General features: G+C 38.5%; 1 protein-coding gene across 1 annotated transcript in view; it reads right to left on the reverse strand.

Moving 5' to 3' along the window:
• Positions 1 to 1,460: 1,460 nt before the first annotated feature.
• LOC129721315 (uncharacterized) overlaps positions 1,461 to 12,346 on the reverse strand; it is a 50,818-nt gene continuing 39,932 nt past the window's right edge. The window contains exons 3-4 of the mRNA XM_055673754.1: positions 2,609 to 2,785; positions 1,461 to 2,542 (exon numbers count right to left, since the gene is read on the reverse strand). Of these exons, the coding sequence (XP_055529729.1) occupies positions 1,733 to 2,542; positions 2,609 to 2,785 (987 nt within the window). The 3' untranslated portion in view covers positions 1,461 to 1,732. The remainder of the gene's footprint in view (positions 2,543 to 2,608; positions 2,786 to 12,346) is intronic.

Raw genomic sequence — 12,346 nt, forward strand, 5'->3', positions numbered from 1 at the left:
TGAAGGATCGACCGCAGCGTAAAGATTTGGTCCGTTGATGATCGCCCATCCACAAAACCGGCTCGATAATTTCCCTTCCCACAAACCTTCCAGCTAGTGGCGAGAGACGGCGAAAGATGATCTGGGAGAGCACTTTGTATCCCTCGTTGAGAATCGTTCTCACATTCCGACTTGAAGCCCTTCTTGTATATTGGTCATATTACTCCTTCCTTCTACTCTTTCGGTAGCTGTTCTGTATATCAGATCCTGACTATCAGCTGATGCAGACAGGGGGTGGTATGTCTCGCTCATTCGTTCGTGCTTCTTCCACCTGTCGATGGCCTCACGTTTATCCGTCAAGATTCCTCCATATTTATTCCGACACATTTATGTCTTCGTTTCTGTTTGTGTCGACTCACGTTTCGACGTGTCCTTCGCCGCAGCATCAATGCCTGTGCAGCATTCTTCTCGTCTAGAATCGTTTGACATTTCTCGTCGAACCAGCCGTTACGTCGATTCCTTTCGACGAATTCAATAGCAGCTTCCGCTGATTTCTTAATGGCTGTTTTCACAGTACTCCAGCAGTCCTCCAGAGAGACTTTGGTAAGCTCTCCCTCATCCGGCAGGCAGCGTTGCTTCGATGACTTCGGGGAGTTTAAGCCGTTCCAGATCATATTGTGGCGGGCGACGGTAGCGGATGTTGTTGATAACCGAATGTCTTAGGCGTATTTTGAACATCAGGTTCGGACGTCGATAATATCCGAGAAGTAGCTTCCGTCAAATAAAACGTGATCGATTTGTGTTTTAATTTGCTGTGGTTATCTCCAGGCTTACATATATAGGAGGCTATGCAGGAAGTAGGTATTACGTATGGCCATGTTTTTGGAGGCTGCGAATTCTGCTGAATTTTCCAATAACCGGTCTGAGCATCTCAACGATAACGATTTTGACGTCATGTTTATACACAAGACCCGAGCAAAATCAAGAAACACTTGTCTAAAAAAAGCATGTACTGAAACACCTTGCAGTAGTTAAGGCATTTAAAGAAATCAAAAAAGCATGGGAAAATATGCAGAAAATAGTAGATTCCGAAATCGTGCAAAACCTCATGGCCGGGGCTTGTGCCAAAGTGCGGGCAATTGGGTATAACTGATAAACTAATAAATCAATGACGGAAAAACTAGCTTCTTTTTTTCACACCCTATAAATTTGATGACAATCGAATAAAAACTGGAGTTTCGGGAGTTGTTTTTTTGTGTGTGCGAATTTGAACCTTTTAGCTCAAAAATTGGATTTAGTTTAAATGGTCATTTTTTAATTTTTTTTTTTCAGATCTCTCCACTTTTCGTTGACCAACTTAAGCTTAACAACCGCCAAAAGAAAAGTATTATGGTCCCGGTTCCGGCTGAATTGAATCTAGACTAGTTGGGTTTATTATGAGGGGGTGTTGTGTGATATTCTTCAGTAAAATAACAAATACATTTCCGTTAAAATAGTATAACTTTCCAAATGCACTGTACTTAAATTCTATCTACAAGGTACTGCAATACTACGTACGTAACAATTATTTGCATAGCAATCACATTAGTAGGCTCCAGCAGTAGGATAATAAATAACCGCTTGAAAACCACCCTATAGGAAGTACACTCGAGACGTGCGTCTGCACGCGCTGATTGAATCTACGCGATAAACTAACAGCTTTATAGGTAATATTGCACATGAAGTCCATCGATAAGCGGGGACTATTTACGAACTACGGAAATTTGTTCGCATAAATGGGAATCCGTCGGTTTTGCTGTTGATGGACCATCGCCGCAACCATGTTTTTCGAAGCAATCATCTGTTCGGTTGCAGGAAACAGGACCGGACCGGTTCGTCCCTGTCGTTTGGCCGATCCTGTAGGTGGTCCAAAGTATGTGGAATATTCTGGCTTGGGTGGACCTCCGCGTGCCTTGAATTGGTACACTTTAGGTGTGGTAAAATGTTTCACATTCAGTGCAGCGGCAGGTTTCAGAAGGTTCTTCTTTGGGCTGCTCGATTGGCGAATCCCACTGAGTTTTGCTTTCTGAAGAGTGATGGGATGGGACACTTTGTTATTATACTGGGCGTATGGTTGATAAATCGAGTCCTGTGTATAGTACGGACTGAGCTCAGCTTCTCCAAGCTGGGAGAAGTCTACCGAAGGTGATATGGGTTTTAACTTGGATAGATCAGGTGCTTTCACCTCTTCTATCCGAATGGTTGGCTTGAAACTGTCTTTAGAGAAATCAAATTCTTTTGAGAAGAACGGTTCTTTTCCACTATTGTAAGGTGGGCGATATCCCTTGTACTCGGAGTCAAAGTTAACGTGTGGTTTTAGCTCCAGTAAGGACGGTGTCGGCCGCTTTTTGTCGCTGAGCTCCGCAATATCTTCCTCGTGATGAGGTACGTCAGAACTAAGAATAATGTGGTCCTGGTTTTTACTAAAGTGGTTTATTTTAGATTGTGAATGATGATCATCGTAACGGAAGTGCTCGTGTTCTTCATGTATGGGATGAGCATTCGGTCCATGAGTTTTGACTACCTGTGGAAAATGAATTTTTGTTTAGCTATGGAACGAATGCAGATTATCAATGGTATTTCTGCATACCGCATTGAATCCTGTTTTAGAATCCGCTGTGTAGTCGACTTCGCGAATTGACCCATCCGGTTCCACGACACTGTAGTGTCCTTTAACTATTCCATCGTCTCGTGTTTCCCACTGCGATTTCACATCACCGCTGTGCAGGTCCTTAACACCGTAGCTGAACGAATAAGATGGATGAGCCTAAAATAGATTAAAAGTTGTACATTTCATTTATCATCATGATGGTAAACAGTATTTGAAGTTAGAATGTTGGACAATCAAGTGTCAAGTTTGAATATAAATTATCAGGCTGCAATAAAAGTTAAAACCATTTCTGTGTTTAGTAATCTAACTTGAAAACATTACAAGTTCAAAATACCGGACACAGATGAAGGATTAATTAGCTCCAGGGTCAAACCACCTGGTAATAAAATCGCTCAAGTACTATATTTTAAGGAAAAATAACCGAATCACCAGCTGCACTTGACACTGGCATTCACTAGAGAGCCTGATTCTGTGATTAATAAATGCCAAGACGAGATCAACGAAAAAAATAAATCCGGACAGAATCTGCATTCCCATACTGTGCAGTGCAATGTTGCAGTGTAAACGCCATCGAAACACTCCCCAAAAAACTCCCCGCAAAGCATTTTAGCGACACACCAAGCGAGATGATAGAGCGCAACAGCTAAGCTTATTGCAGAGTTAGTCTGAGTGACGCGACCTGTGGTGCACGCAGGTACCGGATCCAAGCTAGGTGAGATCTAGTCTAGAATAAAATAAACACTTTATAAAAGCAGCTCGATGATGGTCATAAGAGCCATAAATTGCTAGAATCGTGAATGGTTGCATGTGAGAATCGATTTAACGCCTGTTACTTATACGCCTACTTTAGATATGGCAGTAAAACGCAATGGACGCAGGGAATGTAGAACTGTATGACCCTTGGGTTTCCAACGGTAATGGCGTAATGTTCGAAATGAAATTTACCTTTCCAAACTGGTGGAATGTAACCTAATAATACCCAAAAATATTCACTTTAAACTCGATTTCTTGAGTACTAAATAATTTTTTTGGCTCTAATTTCAAATATACTCGAACTGCAATTTGAGCGATAATAAATTTTTTTTGTTGCATTCTCAATTCAATGCTGCCTTAAGCAGAAAGAACCCTGCACTAGATTAGTTGCACCTTTTTAATTATAGCCGGTGTCGCTGAGTGTCCACTTGTATCAAACGCAACCAGCTTGGGAATGCAGTCAGCTGCACACATCACAGTCAAATCCGGGTGATCATTGAACATTCACTCAGTGCCCCATACGGGCCTCAGGCGAGAGCATAGCTACACCTGCATGGGTGAGCCAGTATATTAAAGCATTTTTTTATGCGTACGTTTCGAAGAATTTAAAGTAAAGTATAAGGTCGGGTAAAATTAATCATTTTGAATTAGAGTATTTGAAATTATGGTTGGAAAAAGTTTTAAATAGTGGTATAAATTATCAAGACAGGGACGCGATAAATTCTGGGAGTTCAAATTGTGGGCTCACTGTAAAATTTGTTGGTAGATATTCGGTCCGCGCATAAAGAAGTTGCCTTATTATTTTATACCTAGAAAGGGTCGAGTCAGTTAGAATTCGAAATTATTGTTCATGTTACAGCAGCGCTCTTAGTGGTCGTAACTGGAATCTTTCGACAGTAGTTTAATTTGAGAAGGTTACTTTCTCAAGAGTAAAAGATTTAATTTGTACTGAAAAAGATGCATTACATGGAAGCCGAGAAAACTAAATTGATTTTGGACATATGCATTGGGCAGATACAAAAATTACGAAAACATAGAGAATGACTAAATCGACCTTGTATGATGTACTGATGTACTGTAAAGGTAATGAGAACAATTAGGACCAATCCCAGAATCTCAGACCATCAAAACCACACTTTTATTCAAACTACCATTCGGAGAATTATAAATTCGCTAAGAAATTCTTGATCCGGTAAGGAATCGGACAGATATTCCAAATTTTGGTTACAAACAACATAGTGGACTCGAAAATGTACATGGGAGAGTGCCTGAAACAAAACGTATTCTTCCACTTCTTTTTTTTCTGTGTGGACTCATCACTGCGACCAGAGACATTTGATCTATTGTGATATTGCCCAGGTGTTTTCTGTACTCTGCGCTTCATATTATTGGTAGTAACACTATTGAAGTAAATGACACGCTTTTTCATTTATATCCGTGCTTGTGTGCGTTTACTCTTTCGTTTCAAGCTTACTATACCGAGCATCTTTCTATCCTACCAATATCGCCAAATTACAATTCCCTGGATTGAGATTACACCTAACGTTCCTCTTTGGCTAGGTTAATTCTGAGAGGGACTTTTGTCAAGAAAAAAGAGTCTTATCGAAACCTCCTTCCCCATGCCAATATCGCCAATTACAATTCCCTGGAGAGGATAAATATTCCTGAGATCAGTTTTATTATGGGAAGGACTTATTTTGTCAAAAGAAAGAAGTCTTATTGAAACCTCGTTAACCAACGGTGTATCCAAAACTATGATTGAGGACATCCGAAGTAAAAACTGTAACGGGACTTTTTTTGTTTTTTTTTTTCAAAATTCACAATATGTAACCTATATAGTTTAAAACTATTCGTAAGCTAAACTTATTCTGGGTTTCAGCTGGCTCATACTTCATGCACGCAGAAACATCCTCTGGGTTGAATCAATAAAATGGTTTATTGTTAATCAATTCAACGATTTGGTTTGTTTCAATCAAAAGAACGATTTATTCCAATACAAACATTTTTCTAGGCAGGGGCCTAGCGTTGTTGGTAACGTCTCCGCCAACCACGCTCGACGCCTGGGTTCGAATCTCAACGCCGACATAGGTGTCGATGGTTGTGGGCTGGCGTGATCCACTCACAACCAACCCAACTGGTCTAGATTCAATCCTAGCCGACACCGGGAGATTTTCTGAGGCGAAAAATCTCTGGGCTCACGCCTTTTATCGCATGAGGAAGTAAAGCCGTTGGCGCCGGACCGTTAATCAACGGGTCGTAAGTTAGGGTCCCGGGTGGAGTTGCCTCCCGGGCGTCGGTGATTGGCACAACAACAGTGGCGGCACTAGACCGACGGAAAATAGGCGAGAATAAAAATACTACAAGGTATACAGCCCTAGGGTTGTATGAAATGGTGACGTGAGACTAAACACTGTAATTAGGGGATTTTTTGTTGCAAAATATACAGAGTCTGCAGACAGAGTCGATGTACGACTCTCGAAAAAACATACAAGAATATCGTTTATATTTGGCGATATTATGCCTGTAGTATTTTTTTGTGTGCAAACAACATGCATTTGACAAGGCACAAGCATATCGTGCTTGTTGAAAAAGCATCAAGAATTTCTCGAAATGCGTCAAAGTCAGTAATGAATGGTTTTGTCTTATTTAACTCTGATTAAATCAAATCTATAATATGGATCTTACTTTCAAAATAATATGGAAGCCCTTACAAAGGTTCATTAATTGGCAAACATAAGAAGATATGTTAAACAAAATTATTAACAAGTTCTAGCAAAAAATCGTAGCAATCAACAATTCCATTTTTGTTTTTTGATTGACAATTTTTTTTATTTGCCTACAACTACATTCGCTGTATTACGAAGACAGCTAATATACATTTATTATGGTAAAGCTTAGAACAATAATATATCATCTAACAATTTTGAAATGTAAAAAAAGATTCTGAATCAATCTTAGTAAATAAACCAAAAGATTACAAGCATTCGCAGGCTCTCACTCTTCTATGAATGTGTATATTTGGGAATTTACTCTTTCGATTCTATCCGGTCACGATTATTTAGTGAATATCGAAGATAAAATAAAATAAATATTTGTTGCAAAAATTTACAATTCTTGTTGAATAATTTATGCTAATCATATTCATGAGATAAACTTTCAATCACCATCAGCAGCAGCATTGCAGTTTTTCCTCGATTGCACACGAATAGAAATGTACGAACAAAAGTGTACCACTGCAATACGAATAGTACCGCTGCAGTACGAATAGAAGTGTACTGCTGAAATGTATGAATAGAAGAGTACCGCTGCAATCATAGACGACGAGAGACCTGCGGCTCTTTTCTTCACTGGTACTGTTGCTTTTACTGGCGTATTTTCTTTCAAGACATCAGTTTTTATTAGGTTCTGCAGGTCGGTTTAGAAATTGTTCAAGAATGGGGATTGTTTCAAACTTTTCGGAAAACTTTTACCTTCGAGACATCATATTAGTCTAAGCTCATGGAAGCAAAAACAAATTGACCTATTGGGACGGGGAGACTCTGTCAATTTCTATTGATATTGATACAGAGAATATCACAGGGAACGGATGGTGTCCAATCACATCGTCTGTGCTAGGAATGCTCGCATGTTATTGGTTCATTATTCGCGTAAATTTGTTATTGAAACTTTTTATCAATTTTACCTCTTAGCAATGAAATTAGAGTGATACACACTTAAAACTGGATCTCGAGCTCGGCAAAAAAACATCCGAGTTCACTCGGCAACTTTGGATTCAACCGGTATTTCAGCAAAAAAATGCCGGTTGCCGACAGTTGTCAGATCATTTTGCTGAGACATCGTCCAAAAAACTAAGCTTGACGAATCTCGTCTCTATTTTTTGCCGAATTTATCGTTAAACACTGTTGATGCCGAGGTCAGCAAAAACATTACAGGTATCTCGGCACAAATTTTACTCGTTGCCGTGTTTAGGCAATACAGCTGTCATTCTCATGAACGAGTTGCCGCCATTTTTCTTAGTGCAAATTTATGCGTGTTACGGGTGAGCAAACAGGAATCGGATACAAGTTTGGCTGAAATTTGTGCAAATTACAAGTGTTTACAATCCGGTAGCAGAAAAAAATGTAGTACAGTTTGGGGGGAAGTGGCTGGAACTTAAAAAGTGTAGTTTCAAATCGCGTGAATACAATATTTTATTTGTTTTAGGGATAGGCATTAGACGTAATTTTAGATAAGATGTTTAGCTCAATGCCCTACTGGCGAGCAAGATAAAGATAAGTATTCAAGATTTAGTATGAATAAATTTCTTTACTTACTAAAACTCATCGAGCTTATAATTTATCTTTTGAAAGAAAACTACCTGATTCACAGCAACACTATTTTCTGCGATTGGGTTCCACTGAAAAAACGGCTCTTTACTGTGCCGAACATTCAGCTTATATAACCGAAAGGTCGTTAGACTGGTTTGCCGCTTCTCGGCTGGATTTGCCGAGAGCACAGTCAACTGTGTACCGCGATTCTCGGCATAAAATGACATCTGTCAAATATTGGTTTTCCGAGATTCTCGGCAAAAGAGATTCAGCCGAGATGGTTGCCGAGCACTCGGCTGTCCAAATCTCGGCACAAACAATGCCGAGATTCGGCGAAATTTTTTAAGTGTGTAACTAGCATATTACAAAATTGTTAGGGCATCTTCAGCGGTGGTCTATTTTTGAAACAACTTTATACTAGATTTACAACAGCGAAACCTGAATGTAACTAGCTAATATAGACCAATTTTTCGTTCTACGCACCGGTGTTGTATATCTTGTTATTTTAAACCGCTGACATCTGTCACACTGTCAACAATTCAATACCATATGCTATCAGTTTATGAGACTTGTTATGATAAAAAGCACTAAATTTTTAACAAACGGAAATTCGATAATTTTTACGCACATTAAACGAATACTTTGGCAAGACACTTTATATCCACGAGACTTCATGGATTTGACGGTTTGACCCGAGCGTCAGTGACATTTCTCAGAATGGATCGGTATGATCGAAAAATTTCTGCTACAAGTAGGGCTTCGGAGGATAGCGAAAAATATTTGATCGCGTAGATGTTCATCTTTCGTTTTTGTCTCAACAATCTTTCAGAATTTTGCAGTTCTTCAAACTTGCTTTCGGTTTTGAGGATATTGAAACAAGCCTGCATTTTGAACGTTTTCAGTTCAGCGTCCTCGAGGAACATTTTTCTGCCCTCTCAAGGTCTTGTCTAGTCCCACTACAATTAAGGTGATTAACAAATAGCAAACATATTTGCCATCCTGGTGGCTGATGGTTGCAAACTAAGTAGTTGAACCTAGGGTTATGGTCTTCCAGAATTCGCTCTTTTGCTGGTCAGTTTCCTTGAAGCCAAAAACAACAAACCTGTTCATTTTATTCTTCAGAAAAGCCACAAAAATGAATTGTGAATTGTCATAAAAAATCTTTGTTTTATTTATTCCTCAACACTCGCAAAACGCTGATATGGAAATAGCTAAAAATGAGGTATTCAATTAAAATATGACATTTCACCCACCTATTGGTAGCGTACAAAGGATTTTAGAACGATCTATTTCTTGTTCCAAAAAGTGACAAAAATAGACCAAAACGTATACCAGTTTCAAATTTTTTCAATTTAGATCTGCTATAAAAAGAAATTTACACCACCGGTTCACCAGTGGATTTGAGTTTGTTCCGAAAAAATTGATTGAAACAACGATTTGGGCCACCGCTGTAGATGCCCTTATACATTTTATCTATCCAACAACATATTGGTTATTGTTATCCATCATGTGGTTATGCTTTTATTGACGTTTGGAATCTGACGCAACATTTGCCAGTTTCATTTCCAATTTTACAGAATGCATCCCAGTATAGTAAACAAAGACGTAGTCCCACGTCAAAACCATTTTTTTTAAATAAACCAACGACATACAGGGTGAGAGAAAATTATCCGTGTTCAATGTTTTAGTCATAACTTTATTCTTTCAATATTAAACAACAACATACAAATACATTAGCATGGTTTGTAATAGTTACATTACGGACTCGAAATGTCCATCCGTGGCTTCAACGCACGCCTTCAATCGTTTAGGGAAATTATCGACGATGGACGATAGTTCTTCCACAGATATGGCATCCCAGGCTTTGGTTAGACTAGCTTTCAAATGATCCAGTGATTTGTGTGGTTTAGAACAGGCTCTGGATTCAAGAATAGACCAAACGGAATAGTCCATTGGATTTAAATAAGGAGAGTTTGAAGGCCATTCATCTTTAGTTGAATATCTCGAAAAAAGTCTGCCACAGAGTTCCAGTGTTTCTTTCGCTCCATGCGATGGAGCCTAATCTTGTTGTAATGTCTATTATTAAAATAATATATTCTATATTACCGGAATGTACACGTGCCCAAGGTGCCACTGTGTCGGTGAAAAGCTTTAGTGAACAAATTGATTGATTTTTACACCCTTTTCAATGAATATTAGGAAGGATTCACCGGTAGACGTAATTTCCGCCCAAACCATCACCGAAACTGGATGATGTGATAGAGCTACGTTCATACGCTAAGAAGAGCCTGTAGGTCATCACTGACGGTCATTTTGGTGGTTATAAAATTGCTCCACAGTGAAAATTTTCTCATCGGTGAATGAATTTGTGCGATGGCGTCCATCGATAAATCCATTTAACAGAATCTTCGATTTTCGGTACCGATTTTCTTCCTTCCTGTCATTTAGGTAATGATTTTTTGAAAATTTGTAACAACGTAATCCTAAATCCTTGTAAAGAATAGTTCGTACAGATTTCGGGTCAACTTTAAATGTTTTTTTCTAGAATCACGGTTAATCCGGTGACGAATAGTTATCCGGTTCCCAGGGGTCCTAGCGGTTCTTTTTCTGCCTCTTCCTGAACGGTCCTCTAAATTTCCCAGCTCATTATATCGTTTTATAGCGTCTCTAATGGTTTGTATAGTCATTTTTAACATACTAGCGATACTTACTGGACGCTTTCCTTGTTTATACAACTCGATCACCGCACTGCGTAATGGACTTGACTTCATTATGACACTTAATGCACACTGTTTCAAAAGAGATTTCGTGGTTTTGTTTACACATAGCCAATGTTAAAAATTGCATAGGTAAGCTCATTTCAACATCTGTCAAACCTTAGTTATACACTGAAACAAAAAACACGGATAATTACTTCTCACCCTGTAGTTTGAAATAACTCCGAAACGCTACATTTGTTTTAATCAAAATGGTTTCGTTTGTTTCCATCGTGTTTTTTATCGAAACAATTACCAATTTTACTGTTTCTGTTAATCATTCTTAAGCGTGCACTATCTGAACAGTTCTGTCCTGTCAACCTCCATTGATCATCTCGAAGTGATTGCTGGAATTTCAGCATTACATTCTGGAATTTTTCCACGTTGCGCAGAATCATTACGGTTTAGTGTATCCGAGTTTGCAAACACTTAAATCGATGATTTCTCGCGAATATGAGATCAATTTCGAAAATCATTACAATAACCAGAAGGAAACTGAGCGTCTTTTTGGCTATTGTAATGACTTGTTTTTAGGTTGAGCTTAGGTTTTTGATCCTGAAATTCATTATCTTCTTGAAAACAATGAAAAAGATATTTGATTGAACGAAAGGTTTGGTTTGATCAAACAGACGTGCCTGTTCAATTTAACCCGTAAAGACCCGGGACGAAACTTGTTTTTTTGAAAATGCTCGTTCTCAGCACTGAAACGGCAGATTTGGGAAAACTTGGAGTTTTATTCAAGGGGAATAGTTGCTCTAAGTTTTGGTGAAGGTGCCACCCCTCTGGACCCCTCTCCTTTTTCGTGAGACGCAAATATGTCTGTGTTTTTTCCTAATTTTTCAAACAGATTGAGCAAACACTGGGAATTTTCATACGTATCTATTGCTCCATGTATCAAATCATGTCAGGTAGATGAAATATGGTATGTAAGTGTGAATTTTGAAGTTTTTTTTACTCTTAACTTAACTTCACCTGATATCAGTATTGTTCAAATCGGTTGTGTAGTTTCTGAAATAATGAAGTTTCGTGATTTTCACATTTTGATACATTACAGACGAAGTTACAGTCCGATTACAGTAAAATTCAATTAGGTGTTTTGAGGCAACTAGACCTTTCATTTGCAACTAATTTTGTGGAAATCGGTTCAGCCATCTCTGAGAGAAGAGAGTGAGTTTAAGTAGTCTTCGAAATATGTTTCTTTTAATAGCTGGATTTCACAATTTAAAACATAACAGGCAACGTAATAGTCCGATTGCAAAAAAAAAAAATCAATTGGGTCTTATCGGGCAACTAGACCTTCCATATGACACTGGTTTTATGAAAACCGGTCCAGCCATCTCTGAGAAACTTGAGTGAGATTAAACAGTCTCCAGAACACGTTTCTTCTCTTAACTCTCTTAACTGTCCAATATTTATAAAATTTGGAAGTTAAGAGTGTTTAGGTAGCCCGTTCATTTAAAAACAATTTTGTTACAATCGAGTGTGTAGTTTCTGAGATAATGAACCTTCGTGATTTTCACATTTTGGTAAATAACATACAAACTAAAAATCCTATTACAATATAAAATAAATTGAATAGGTTTTTTTGGGGCAACTAGATCTTTCATTTGATTAATTTTATAAAAATCGGTCCAGCCATCTCTGAGAAAATCGAGTGAAATTGAAAAGTTGCACATACACACACATACACACACGTACAGAAAATGCTCAGCTCGTCGAACCGAGTCGAATGATATATGCCATTCAGCCCTTTGGAGCACTTTGATACCTTCGATTTTGCCAGTGATTTCTATACCTTTCTAGGAGAAAGGCAAAAATATGATAAATGATTGCATAACGCATTTCACAGTTCATTATTATTGAAAACGTAATCAGCAGTTAGGTTTAGAAATAACAGTTTA

Source organism: Wyeomyia smithii, chromosome 2 (assembly GCF_029784165.1).
Source record: "Wyeomyia smithii strain HCP4-BCI-WySm-NY-G18 chromosome 2, ASM2978416v1, whole genome shotgun sequence".
Lineage (NCBI taxonomy): Eukaryota > Metazoa > Arthropoda > Insecta > Diptera > Culicidae > Wyeomyia > Wyeomyia smithii.